General features: G+C 40.2%; 1 protein-coding gene and 1 pseudogene across 2 annotated transcripts in view; both read right to left on the bottom strand.

Annotated features, from left to right (window-relative positions):
- KCNK2 (potassium channel, subfamily K, member 2) overlaps positions 1–15,192 on the bottom strand; it is a 248,957-nt gene that overhangs the window by 219,095 nt on the left and 14,670 nt on the right. The window contains exon 1 of one of the 2 annotated variants that reach the window (XM_010853062.1): positions 4,909–5,922. The exons of the other annotated variant lie outside the window; for it this stretch is intronic. Coding sequence (XP_010851364.1) covers positions 4,909–4,942 — 34 coding nt within the window. The 5' untranslated portion in view covers positions 4,943–5,922. Of the gene's footprint in view, positions 1–4,908; positions 5,923–15,192 lie in introns of those variants that run through there. 2 annotated transcript variants of the gene reach the window in all.
- Positions 11,218–15,192, bottom strand: part of LOC104998103 — a 25,306-nt pseudogene continuing 21,331 nt past the window's right edge.

The raw sequence follows: 15,192 nt of genomic DNA, 5'->3' as shown, positions 1-15,192 counted from the left end.
CCCATCACTTCATGGGAAATAGATGGGGAAACAGTGGAAACAGTGTCAGACTTTATTTTTGGGGGCTCCAAAATCACTGCAGATGGTGACTGCAGCCATGAAATTAAAAGATGCTTACTCCTTGGAAGGAAAGTTATGACCAACCTAAATAGCATATTCAAAAGCAGAGACATTACTTTGCCAACAAAGGTCCATCTACTCAAGGCTATGGTTTTTCCAGTGGTCATGTACAGATGTGAGATTGGACTGTGAAGAAAGCTGAGCACCAAAGAATTGATGCTTTTGAACTGTGGTGTTGGAGAAGTCTCTTGAGAGTCCCTTGGACTGCAAGGAGATCCAACCAGTCCATTCTAAAGGAGATCAGCCCTGGCTGTTCTTTGGAAGGACTGATGCTAAAGCTGAAACTCCAGTACTTTGGCCACCTCATGCAAAGAGTTGACTCATTGGAAAAGACTCTGATGCTGGGAGGGATTTGGGGGCAGGAGGAGAAGGGGACGACAGAGGATGAGATGGATGGGCGGCATCACTGACTCGATGGACGTGAGTCTAAGTCAACTCCGGGAGTTGGTGATGGACAGGGAGGCCTGGCGTGTTGCAATTCATGGGGTCGCAAAGAGATGGACGTGACTGAGTGACTGAACTGAAATGAACTGAACTGAACTTGGAGAATTCTGCCTAATCTCTGCCCTATTATTCATATTATGCAGTAAATAATGTAAATAGCACCCTCTCTGCTTCAAAGATGAGAAAATAATGAAATTATATGTGTAGAAACATTTTTAAAAGAAAATGGCACTAGACAGATGCAAGATAATATTTTTTTTTAATAGCTACTAATGGCACTCTCCTTAATACATAGCAACTCTCTATATGGGCTTCTCAGGTGGTACAGCTGGTTAAGAATCCACCTGCCAATGCAGGAGACTCAAGAGACACGGGTTCGATCCCTGGGCCAGGAAGATCCTCAGAAGTAGGTAGTGACAACCCACCCCAGTAATCTTGCCTGAAGAATCCCATGGACAGAGGAGCGTGGGGGGCTACAGTCCATGGCGTTGCAGTCAGACACAACGGAACATGTCCACACACACTCGCAACTTTCCAGATAATAAATCTATCAGCTAGATTGTTACTTCATATCTGTGTAAACATTGCTTAAGCTAGTTTAAGCAGTAGTATAAGAATGATGGTTCTGCCAAGTGCTTTGCACTTATGCCAGTAACAAATGGACACAAATTATATCATCAAAATATACCATCCCCTTAAAACCTGGACTTTTGTAGACACCATGGGAAGATGTCATAGGAAAAGTTTTGAAGATGAACATTTTATGTCCTTAAACTCTCCAAAACCGTTTCTCCTGAGAATGACCTTGTTGGCTATGGTGGGTTTCCTAAAGTGGTTAAAAACAGGAAAGAGGAAATTCATTAGCCAAGGCCAACCTGGTGTTTACAGTATCTTAGTCATTGAAGACTGTAGAACAGTCTTTCAAATTAATTTAGACCACCTAACACCTCAAAATCAGTCCTGAATATTCATTGGAAGGACTGATGCTGAAGCAGAAACTCTAATACTTTGGCCACCTGATGCAAAGAACTGACTCATTTGAAAAGACCCTGATGCTGGGAAAGACTGAAGCCGGGATGAGAAGGGGATGACAGGAGGATGAGATGGTTGGATGGCATTACCAGTTCGATGGACATAAGTCTGAGTCCCACAACTCTGGGAGTTGGTGATGGACAGGAAAGTCTGGCGTGCTGCAGTTCATGGGGCTGCAAAGAGTCAGACACAACTGCGCGACTGAACTGAACTGAACACATCAAAAAAATCACAAAAACCCTTTTTTACTTTCAAATCATACATTCCGATTGCCTTATTCTTTTACTACACTTGTAATAGATTTGCTTTACAATTTTTTTTATGAGGAGCCCACTAGGTGGAGAATAGATATTTCTACTGAGTTGCATCTTCAAATAGCATTTTAACGCAAGCAAGGAATTTAGGTTATTTTAAAAATCTAAGGTGTCCTATGGATGGAGGAGCCCGGTAGGCTGCAGTCCATGCGGTCACTAAGAGTTGGACACGACTGAGCGACTTCATTTTCACTTTTCACTTTCATGCATTGGAGAAGGAAATGGCAACCCACTCCAGTGTTCTTGCCTGGAGAATCCCAGGGACGGGGGAGCCTGGTGGGCTGCTGTCTATGAGGTCGCACAGAATCGAACACGACTGAAGTGACTTAGCAGAGCAGAAGGCGTCCCAGGTAGCGCTAGTGGTAAAGATCCTGCTTGCCAGTGCAGAAGATGTAAGAGAGACTGGTTCCATCCCTGGATGGGGAAGATCCCCTGGAGGAGCACATGGCAATCCACTCCAGTATTCTTGCCTGGAGAATCCTACAGACCAGAGGAACCTGGAAGACTGCAGGTCATAGGATTGCACAGAGTCGGAACTTGACCGAAGTGACTTTGCATCACGCAGGCAAATGCCTAGAATTACTAGAATGAGAAAACTAGAAAGGTTTCCAAAGCTCATGTAGTTTAACCATCTTACCAGGCCAAGCAGTTGACATAAATTATCTCACTTAATCTTTACAATAAATCTAAAAGGGAATAGTTATTAACCCCATTTTCTGTATGGGAAACCAGACATTTAGAGTTTATGTAATTTGCTCAAGGTCACACAGTTTATAAATGAGAAATTTGGAATTCCGGTGCACATTTGTCTGATTCAAAATGTTTTCTTTTCCCTCCACGTTAAACCTCCTCATCTACCAGCAGTAGGAGTGGCAAGGAGTTTATTCCTCCTAATACACCAAATCTTAAACTGTTCGGCAATAGATATTTCTGGTGTCAAACAACTAACTAGGAAAGATTATACTATGCCATAAAAATTCAAATTATTATTTGTTATCAATAACTATATTCTGATCAGTACTGGCGGGGGCGGGGGGAAGGACACATACTAAACCTACATTTTCCTTTTGAAGATAATCCTCAAAATCAGTCTACCATACACTGGCTTTCAGATTAGAATCAGATCCCTTTCTGTTCCTTAAAAAATGAAGGCTTAAGACTCCTCCAATGTTGTATCATTTCTTGACTGAGGTCTCAGAATCCTGCCTAATAAATCAGGATGAATTTAATGTGAAAAAGTGCTCATGCAGACAATATTAGCCTATCAGCCAACCTTTTAATTCTTAAAAGAACTTCTAAATGATTCCTATAGAATATCTTGTTCTAATTATAGTTACATTCTGATAGATATGCCTGGATAAATTACTTATAAAATACATAGAAAGTAGGAGACTAAACCGAACAGTTATTGGGATAATATAAGCTTATCTAAAATGTTATATATGATTATTCAAAAATCTTTTACCTTGATGACAGTTGTTGCTTAGTTACAGCTTCCATCATCTCCTACTCAAAGATTCCCATCACTTCTAATAAGACATAACAAAATCATGCCTATAGCATTCTTATTTCCTACTTGTGATAGTAGAAGGACATGTGTTTAGTTTGATAAATATAGCAAGTGACCTAGGAAAAAATTGAGGTCCTAGAACAGTGTTATCTGGCATTTTATGAGACAGAGATGGCATCTATAATGAGTTTCCATTATCTCTCCAGCTCTCTCTCACTCTATGGCTTTCTCCATATTTTCTGCTTCTCTTCTTTCATTCCAGAAACACTTGGCTTGACTCCAAGAATCTCTTCATCTACTCACCTCTCAGTTTATTTTCATGTCCCTTATACATCTCCCCATTTGAGGATTTGGCCATTGTCCTGACCTACCCATTAATCCTCAGCAGAGGGGGCTCCAAAATTGCTAATTCCAAGTCTCAATGCCACAAACTAGCTCCTGGAAATCACAAACTAATTGGAACTAAACTGATATTTTATATACTGAATTGCTCCAGAAGCATTATGATACCCCTTCAGATAAACAATGTTACACAAACAACCAGGAAGAGAAATCCATTCAAAATTTGATTTTTAAAGCAATTCCTTATTGAAAACAGCAAAACAATGTAACACCATTATTCTACAGTTCTTTGTTATGCAATTTAATCACACATTCATGGGTAAGTTCATAAAGTGAAATCTCGATATGAAATGACTATTGTACAATCAGGATACTTGTTCTATTACCCAACATCAGCCTATACTCAACATGCAACAACTAGCAAGTATGTTCTCTGTGCCAGGCACTAAATATGGACTTAGCTCTATTTAATAATTATGCTATTGATGGTCTTGATTCCAAGACCATAACAATATTCATATGGAGTTAGAAGTCTTATACAGAGAAATCTAAATGATTTTCAGAATTACTTACCAATATATTATGGAAATGTAAATATTTTTAAATGCCTTAGTTCTCAAGTTTAAAACTATCATACCTCTTCTTCCCCATTTTCAAAATTCTGACACACCTCTTCCCCCTGCTTTATATAAATAAGATTCACTAAGGAAAGAACTAATATTCTCTCTAAGCAAATTACAAATAATGTGTCAAACTATTTATGAAAAAACACAATTGCAGGATTAAACATAACATGAAACCAAAGTAAATATCATTTAAATAACCAGAATCCAAATGTCAGGGGATTTATAGATACAAATATTGATCAGTTTTACATTGCCAGAGTAATACATCACACATTGAAAGCCTGATATTACATGCCTATTGTATAAAACATGCCCATGTCAACTTGCAATTTATTTGAGTTGCAAGGTCATGGAAAAAATTCCAGTAACTAATCCTCTGTTGGAATAACCCAATGAGTTTAATTATAGACTTGACTATAATGAAGACTCCTTACATCAAGTACTTGCTTGGAAATCTAACTCCGCATACTCTAGAAATTTTGAAAATATTTAGATACTTGATGATCACAAAAATACTTACAGCAGAAGTTCCTTTTTGCTCGTGGGTTCATCATTTGGGGATGTTTTCATCAGGAGTCATGATGCTTTTGATCTTTAATGCCGTTCTTCCTCCAGGGTCTCTTGTCCGTAATTTCCCAAACAGAGTCACTTGTACTAACAAGACATCGTCCCATACTGTTTCCTTTTTGTGTGTGAATGTTACCCTGTAGATCGATTTCCTGTCCAGAAACACTCAAAAGTGAACAAACGCTGCTGTATGCAAGTGAAAGTGTGCTACTCAAACACTGTTTTTGCGGTTTGGTTCAGGAAGAAATTCCCTCATTGAAAGGAGGAACTATATCACAGTTGTCCCAGAGAACTTAAAAGGCAGAAGTTTCTTCCTTATGAATGAGCATATCCAAATTGCCAGAGTCATTTACTCGCATTAGTCTGTGGCTCAAGTACTACTGCACCCAAAGCATCGGGTACTGTGTGCAGCCTAAAGACACTCCCAACTGCCACAGTAATAATATCCCAACTATATTTTAAAATCAGGCTTAGTATGCTTTGAAGTACATAATGTTTTCCATTCCTGAAAGGACAAAGAGATCTACATTGTCAAAGTTTATTTTTAAGCTCATGTGCTGGCTAAGTGCAGTGGCGAGCAGGCTTTCCGTGCCTGTAGTACCATAGCTGGAACCTATTAATGCAAACAGATGAATCGTTGGCTTGGTTCCACATGGGCTTTTATTTCCTTTTTTTTTAAAAAAAAAAAAACCCTTATCTAAATTGTGCTGATTATAATTTCTTAAATCAAGAATGCTATCACTTTTCTGAGCTTGCTTGTTTGAATGTGATCAGTACAGAAGCAATGCAAGCCAGGCAAATAAGAGGAAGGTTTCCAATAGCTTTTGCAGAGATAAGAAAGTTAGTAATTAGAGGCAGCTCCTGTTTCTGGAGTAAGTTTGAGGGGCATTTGGAGACAATAAAAATGACAACAAATTTTAAATAAAGAAACCAAAGATAAAAAATGAAAGCCAGAGTGAGAGAGAGGAGAGAAGAGGAGAGGTGAGGAGAGAGAGCAAGCCAAAGCCAGAGTGAGAGAGAGAGACGGGGGGGCTTTGACCATTAACAATAATTCTTCACATATTTTCTTATTGTTGGGAAAGCAAATTGCTCTGGTTTGTATAACCCCCTACCAGTCTGCTCAACCCACCAACATTAGCCCGCATGTCATCTAATACCAGACTAAGACTTGTGGAAACACATTACTGCTGTATTAGAGCCATAACAAAATACAGCTGAGCAGTGAGCATAAGGCGCTACGGTGACCCTGAGGTAATACAACCCGTGTTATGGAATTTCTAGCCCAAATTTTAAACATCTGGTTTTGATATGATAATAAATGTGATAATGTACATTAAATACCAGTATTCAGGTAACCTAATCTTTCCATCTGACTAAAACAATGCACGCTTTTCAAATCATGTGGGAGTGAGAGAAACTGGGCAGACACACATTTATACCTGCATATACCAAAACAACCCTCGCCAGGCACAAACTTACATGTACACATAAGCGGCAAGAGCACATAACCTGACTTCATTCAGAACTGAGTGAGTTGCCACTGAATCCTTTCCATGCTCTCTTTTCTGGATGTCTCTTTGCACAGTTGCACTAACTGGTAGGAGACTTGGCCAAGAGAGAGGGGAATGGAAAGGGAAGGTGAAAAATAATAATGCTAACTGGACCAGACAGAGACGTGACCCCTGACCTTTGCTTCATTAGTACCATCTCATGCTACAATCTGATGAAGTACCCAGTCACTGGCAACTTGAAAAATAAACTAATCAGATTATCCTTATCCTGTTTTAACTTTGTGGGAAAGAATTTCTGCATTTCAAATCCAAATATTACCGTATTATTAGATGTCACGTAATTCAGAGCTGTAAATGGTTTTAGAGTCTAGAAGTTAAGATTTCTTTAAATTAGCATCTTAGAATTAGACCAGTGGATGAAAAAGTCCTAAGTCATGAACATTTGCTGACCTTATATATTTGCAAATGAGCAGGCTGATGAAGTGACCCAAGGATGGAGAGGGTGAAAGCTACTGGTGAAAGTCGTGTTGGGAGTGACGAATGGTTGGTTAATGTGGGATTGAGAGATAAGTAAGTGGTTAATGATGGTTGATGGTTTGTTTCCTCCTGATGCACAAAGTTCCGTGATTCAGGTGAATGGTATTTGAAGGAATTGGCACAAAATAAAAACCTCAAATGCTCTTTCTTGGTTTGAGCCAAACCCAAACCTTTTCAAAGGCGTGAAAACACGCAGCCACACTGGTTTGGTTTTCCGTTGCTGGGCCACCCTTCTGCCTGGTGCTGGCCAGCACCACGCAGAAGTCTTGCGACATGAGCCATTTGCACGGAATTTTAAATTCTGCCAAAAAAAAAAAAAAGAGGGATTGGAAATTTCATGAGAATGGTTATTCTTAGGAGATTTCCATCCAAGATTCCTAACTTGTGTGGCTCCGATAAGCATCTAAAAGGCACTGCCAAACCTTCTGAGGTCACTGATGCATTTATTTTCAATCACATTTCTGCATAGAGACCTCAAAGTAACAGTGAATGCAATTTTTTGTTTTGAAATATTTTCTGTATGCCAGCCCATGATCCCCGTACCTATGTGGAAATGGGTTTGGAACGCCATTTGCAACACAAACATTGGGTTTGAATGTCCCCAGAACATGTTCAATTTTTAGATGAGACATGTTCACATTCTCCCAAATGAAAACAACCTACCCCAAAGGAACCCTTCAATTAAATTACTTTACTTCTGAGAACTTCAGAATATTATAAGAATATTTTCCTGGCATACTGTTACATGTATAGCTACCCAAGCTCTTCCTATAGGTTCGTTTCCTTGAGAAGACTATATGGTAAGTACAACCGACATCTCACTAACTGGGACACTGTATCAATTAGTCATTGCTATGTAACACATCTACTCCAAAAGTCAATGGCTTAAAATAATAAACATTTATTATTGTTGACTATTTTACAGGTCAGCATGATCATTCTGGTCGTATCTGGGCAACAGCTGCATGTCAAGTAGGTGACTCTGTGATCTTTATTATGTTTGGGAGGTTAGCTCTTTGCAAGCTGATCTAGAATAGACTCATAGAACTCAATAGCTGGGAAAACTGAACTCTTGTGTCTTCACTTGTACCTGTTTTTCATAATCCTTCAATAAGTGAGCTCAGGAACTCTCTGGCCAGCTTACATATGTTCTCCAGTCAATCAAAACAAGAGCGGAAGTGTAAATGAACATGTGCATTTTAACGTCTCTATTTGGGTCAACTTGCCGAGCCCAGAGTCAGTGTGTGTTTTTGGAGGTGGCAGAGATTCAGTACCAAAAGATGTGGATACAGAGGCGTGGAAAGCTGGGGACATTCATACAACCTTTCTACCACAGGCATACCGAAAATAAGAAGTCAGTCATATTCAGTCACTTGGATGAATCCACAACAATTTCGGCTTTCTAGGTGCCTCAGGGGTAAAGGCTCTGCTTGCCAATGGAGGAACCTCAGGAGATGTGGGTTTGATCCTTGGATCTGCAAGATCCACTAGAGGAGGAAATGGCAACCCACTCCAGTATTCTTGCCAGGACAATCCCATGAACAGTAGTGTACAGGGTTGCAAAGTGTTGGACACGACTGAGTGAGCACACACACGCAACATTGGGATGCACCAACCTGTGAGACTAGAATAGCTTTCAGTACCAAGAGAGAGGATGAAAACCAAATCCCAAACTGAAGTGGGTGGAAAGTGCGCTCAGAATGCACAGGCAACGCTCCAAAATGGCGCCCGTGAGAGAGACGAAGTTGGCGGGACGGCCAAAGACGGCAACGAGGAACGCGTGAGAGCCAGAGGAAGCCACCAACCACGCGGAACCAAGCTAGCAAGCACGAACAGTTACAAAGATGAACACTCGGGGGAAATATCTCTGGATTCATTTCCTTCAAGGTGGTTGTTTGAGGAGGAGAACAGTTACAGATGTGATCATCTACAGGAGACAATGAAGTTTATTCAACAGAATAGTCATGAAAATGAGGTAACAGAAGAGCACCAGTGTCAAGGGCACACTTGCTACACTTATCTCCAGCCAGTATCAGCTGTGAACGATTGAGCACTTAGTATGGCCAGAGAGTAAAATTTTACAATAATTTTTTCCTAATTTTGAAAATATTTTGAAAAACATCAGTAGGCATGATTTGCCTACAGGTCTGAAACTCTAGATGTAGAGGTTTCATTTCTGTTAGAGATTGCTCCATAGAAATGGAGTATATATATATTTAACATTAACAAATTATAAGTGATTTGCCACCAGAATATAAATAATGTAAAAACTGTGAGATCGTCCTAGAGTATCAAACACATAGTTAAGAGGTTCCTAAAGATATTTTTGGCTTTCCCTGGTGGCTCAGTGGTAAAGAATCCACCTGCAATGCAGGAGATGCAGGTTCAATTCCTGGGTCAGGAAGATCCTCTAGAGAAGGAAATGGCAACCCACTCCAGTATTCTTGTCTGGGAAATCCCATGGTCAGAGGAACGTGGCAGGCTACATTCTGTGGGGTTGCAAGACTTAGATACGATTTAGCAAAAAAACCACCAACCACCACAAAGACATTTTTATCTCCTGAAAGCTTTTGCATTTCAAGAGTTTGCATTTTTGTGTTCTTTATCTAGAATTCTAATGGGTACTTCTAGAATCCCACACCAAAGTTGCTGCTAAGTTGCTTCAATCGTGTGTCTGACTCTGTGTGACCCCATAGACAGCAGCCCATGAGGCTGCCTTGTCCCTGGGATTCTCCAGGCAAGAACACTGGAGTGCGGTGCCATTGCCTTCTCCAATGCATGAAAGTGAAAAGTGAAAGTGAAGTCGCTTAGTCGTGTCCGACTCTTAGCGACCCCATGGACTGTAGCCCACCAGGCTCCTCCATCCATGGTATTTTCCAGGCAAGAGTACTGGAGTGGGGTGTCATTGCCTTCTCCCACCCCAAAGTTAATTGCCCCTTATTTTTGTCTTTAAATCCATTTTATTAAAATTATTTGGCAATTCTGGCAGCAGTACAAAGTTTGACCACTGGACACAAAATAGACATGAGTTTCTAATTTTGGTTTGTTGTGGGTTTGGGTACATGTAGTTTTCTAAATCTTTTGCCCTTCATTTCATTACCAAATGGCAATGTGCCTTAAGTTTCTCTATCTACAATACTCTATTATTTAAAGAACAGGTATTTGTAAAATAATATTGGAAAACTAAAATGCACAGATGTAAAGAATTCTCTTCAAATATTAACAACATACAAAGTATATTGAAGACATCTACATTTAGTCCTTCAAGTAACTAGACAGGTGGTTTGGTGTCTTGTATTACATTTATTTATTTCTAATTACAATTCAGAGAAAGTGTTTCCAAAAACTATGAAAACCTTCATTGACATTCACAGTATGGTTCCAGTGGGTTTTGAGTAAAAGCAGTGTTGCACCTGATTTAGTATTTTAAAATCACAAGCCTTTTTATCTTTAGTGGGATTTTTTTCTTCTATAGCAGCTTAGGGCACTATTTGCTTACTTAATGCCTTATAATTAACATCTGTTTTATAGTATTAATGATCTAAGCATTGGCCTTGTGAAGTATATTCGTTCAGTTCAGTTCAGTCGCTCAGTCGTGTCCAACTCTTTGCGACCCCATGAATCGCAGCACACCAGGCCTGCCTGTCCATCACCAACTCCCAGAGTTCATCCAAACTCTTGTCCATCGAGTAGGTGATGCCATCCAGCCATCTCATCCTCTGTCGTTCCCTTCTCCTCCTGCCCCTAATCCCTCCCAGCATCAGAGTCTTTTCCAATGAGTCAACTTTTTGCATGAGGTGGCCAAATATTGGAGTTTCAGCTTTAGCATCAGTCCTTCCAAAGAACACCCAGGACTGATCTCCTTTAGAATGGACTGGTTGGATCTCCTTGCAGTCCAAGGGACTCTCAAGAGACTTCTCCAACACCACAGTTCAAAAGCATCAATTCTTTGGTGCTCAGCTTTCTTCACAGTCCAACTCTCACATCCATACATGACCACTGGAAAAACCATAGCCTTGACCAGACGGACCTTTGTTGGCAAAGTAATGTCTCTGCTTTTGAATATGCTATCTAGGTTGGTCATAACTTTCCTTCCAAGGAGTAGTATACTGGACAGCCAATGGTGGGAGACCTTTTCCAAGGCAAAACTTTTCCTGGAACTTAAAGTAAGACCTCTGAGGGTTTGGTGTTCCTTAGTTGTTCTCCAGTGGTCCTGAAGTTGCAAGTGGAGTCCTGATTCCAGAGTTGCTATGGTATGTCAGGGTGACTGTTTTACATCCTGTTCTTTGATCAAAGGCATCAGTTCAGTTCAGTCGCTCAGTCATGTCCGACTCTTTGCAGCCCCATGAATTGCAGCACACCAGGCCTCCCTGTCCATCACCAACTCCCGGAGTTCACTCAAACTCATGTCCATCGAGTCGGTGAGGCGAACTGTTCAAGTGAAGGCTCAGGGCAGGTTCTGTATGGCTGATATTCTGTACTCGATGTAAGCCAATGGAATCGTTGATGTAGACACACAGGTTTTCCCTCAAGATTCGTTAAAACTTCTTGATTTGAAGTTTGAAGAATAATGTCTCTTTTGGATTTCCCTGCAGCATATTCAGAAAGCCATGGGAATCAGTGCGATCATGGATACTGTTGCCATGTCTTTCCCCCATAGAATCATGAGATTAAATTTTCCATTTCCTGATTCTCCAGGTTTCAGGTACACTTGTACTGGTCTAACTTGGCACACACTGCCCACTCAGCGGGGTTTGCTCTCATAGGCTTCCAAGACTGCCCGCATGTCCTCCACACTGACCTGCTCACCTGCGAAGTGCTGGCATGGGATGCCGATCAGATTGGCCCGGGCAGGGCATGTGGCTTTAGCACCTCAGTCTGCCTGCTCCATCGCTTGCCAAACTGTCTCTCTGCTGGGCTGCAATGGGGGAGCTGAGCGAGCTAAGGAGGGGGTAGGGAGGGCAGTGTCCCTAGCTGCTAGCTAGACAGTTACACACAGACCCAAAAGCCCTAGATGCCCGAGTGCCACAGTATGACATCCACTGTGGTAGATCTGGGTATGCACTGCGCACACATATAGGGACCAAACCTGCCCCTTAGGTATTTTTAAAATCAACTTGCTCGTGACACTTTACTACATAAAGACTTTCTGTTTATAAAAGTATTGGTCTAATATTTTGAACCCTTACCTTGTTGATTTCTAGAACACATGTTTTCGATCTCTTCCTACAGTACCTAGGAAATACATATAAATTAAGCACTTATAATTCTCAGCCTTGTTTATCTGAAAGATTGTTACTCACACTGCCGTTTTTTTGAATTCCAAGTTTATTGATTCAGCTTCTCCACTTGTATTGTTGGCTTCCTACCTCTTTTTGTTTACAGGCAGCCTAGGGGGAAGCTGTTTAAAATCCAAAGATCTATTTCTTCTCTGTGAGATAGCTCTTACTATGCATCCAATTCTTGGCATTGTTTGGAAGACTATCCTGTCTATTTCAAGACAAATTTTTACTGCAAGTGGTTAATCCAAGGGGTGAAAGAGAGGATGACAGATAAAGATGATTTTCTTTAGCTTCCTAAGCCAAGTCTCCCAAATAAATCTTCATTCCTCTGTTTTCAGACTTTTAACTTGGACCTCAGGAAATATAAACACCCATTCCAAAGTTTGGCATATTTTCATATTGTATTCTGTACAAGCTTATACATACTTCTTTCTCTTTCTTTAGTGCAGAGATTTGAGGATGCATTATATATTATGTTGGTACTACTGCTGCCTCTGAGATTGACTAGCTGATATTATATTCTCACATTTTATCCTCCTATCTATATTCTCTTGACCTCACCTGACTCCCAGGCCCTCAGCAACTTCCTCCATCCAGTTTCTGACCCTGAGAGCTACTTGTGGGTTTGATGTGTGATTTTATACCTGAGGCCAAACAAGCAAAAATATATGGAGCCCCTGGTTCCTTTCACCATTTCTAGAAGCACGCATAGAGTGTGATGGCATTACGACCTATGATAATTTATTTCCTTTTACTATTCCATATAAAATTCCACTCCAAGCGTTGCATAGAGTGTGATGGCTTCCCCAAAGCTGCTGAAGGGACCAGGTGACAGAACTTTCTAAGTGTATGTGAATCAACTCTCACGAGTCCAACTGTGACCAACAAGAAACAGAAGATGAAAGAGAGCCCAGCTGATGGCACGGCTACGTCTCACGGCGGCTTTTTGTGACGCAGTGGTCACTATGACAACATGTCAGCTTGGATGTGCTTCCCATTGTTCACTGCTGCACTTGCCCTTTTCTTCACTCTTGTTAACTTGGAATTCTTTTTTTTTTAATACTTATTTATTCATTTATTTGGGGCTGCATTAGGTGCATGAGCTGCAGAACACGTGGGCTCTGAAGACTGTGGAATGCGGGCTATCTAGTGGGGGTATGTGAGCTCAATAGTTGTGGTGCATGGGCTCAGCTGCCCATGGCATGTGAGATCTTAAGTTCCCTGACCAGGGGTTGAACCTGCATCCCTTGCATTGGAAGGCAGATTCTTAACCACTGGACCACCAAGGAAGTCCTTACCCTGGAGTCCTCTTTCCAAAAACACATTAGTACCACAGCCTTTTGTTACATTCAGTTTTCAAGGGAATCCAGGGGAAGACATCTGTGCATGTATATATGTGCATAATTTTATATATACCTATATATACTATATATATATATATACAAATACAGTTTGATATATAAATATATAGATATATATGAAAAATTACAACCTATGATAATTTATTTCCTTTTATTATTCCATATAAAATTCCATACCACATAAAATCCCTAAGTACTCTATGGAGACATTATGACATAAGATATTTAAGTCATAAAGAATTTATAAACCTTAGAATTTGTGTTTGCTGTTTATGGTGTTGTTTTGTTCTTTGCTAGTGGAAAAAAAAAAGCTTTACACAAAATAATAAATGTGAACTTTGTAAAATAGCAGCTATAAATTTTGGAAAATGATAATTAAGAACACTTATCCTTTAGGAAAGTGGGGTTTCAGACTCTCAAAATTCTATATAAATGAAATAAGTACCATGAAGACTTTTAGCTTTAGACATCGTTCAGCTTAAAATACTTCTCTCTTAAATGCTATGAAGCCTGAAACCAAAAATCTGTTTTAGTTGCTCTGCTAATAGCAGAGGCATATTTTAAGATTAATGTCCATTTGACAGTTTTTTTGTGTGTGCTATTTTATTTCATGTTGGGTAGAAAATAAGGCAAACTTCTAATGCCATTTGCAGTATACTTTTATAATATACATAGCAAAACAATACAGATGTTTAAATGATCTTGATTTTATCCTTCTTATTTCCCAATTCTAAATCAAGGCATGCATATTAATTTGTGGATTGATAGTCCAGCATTATTGATCCTGATCAGTATCCTTTTCTTATGTCAGCCTTAGGGATCATTTCAGAAATCAGACCATTTGTAGTTGATTCATTGCTGTCTGTGGGGGAAGAATAATTTCATATTCATTCAAGGCCTCTCTAAGAGTCAACACACTTCAAAACACTGAGGAGAGATCATGGACAATACAGCCTTGAGATAAATCCTATAAAATAATTTCCATCACAACCTTTCAGAACTTACCAAGAAGAGAGATCAGGGAAGAAAAGCTACCAAGGCAAACTTTTCAAAGAGGAATCTTTTCAGAATTGTTGGTCCTGGGCCATTTGGCTGAGAGTGAAGAGTGAAATGAAGGCCACAAAGATACCCCTGAGGTGAAGGATGAAGGAACTGTATCTCTGGGCCACTGGGACAAGAGCAACTTCAAGAAGAAAGCAATCTTAGCATCCTGTCCACCAGTCCTTCCAGATGCTGGAGGGAGTGCCTTTCTCTTCTGGATCAGGCCTAGATCAGCCCAAGTAGAAGAGAGATCCTACAGAGATCTGGAAAGGAGACCCAGGGGAAAGAACAGCAAGGCCCAGTGGCTAGCCCGGGACATAGCACACGGTAGGCATTCCATGTGTGGAATGACTGTGGAATAACCAATTTTAGTTCTATGTGGGCGACATCTGTGCAACACTGAGCAAGTTACTTTTTCACTTCTTTCCTTTGAGCCTTAATTTCTCCACCTGTACAATGGGGATAATAAAAATTCTTACTTTAAGAATAATTTCAAGGATAAAAT

This window comes from Bison bison, unplaced genomic scaffold, assembly GCF_000754665.1.
Source record: "Bison bison bison isolate TAMUID 2011002044 unplaced genomic scaffold, Bison_UMD1.0 scf7180017864322, whole genome shotgun sequence".
NCBI lineage: Eukaryota > Metazoa > Chordata > Mammalia > Artiodactyla > Bovidae > Bison > Bison bison.
The sequence above is the reverse complement of the archived record's forward strand: the minus strand, read 5'-3'. Positions and strand labels throughout refer to the sequence as shown.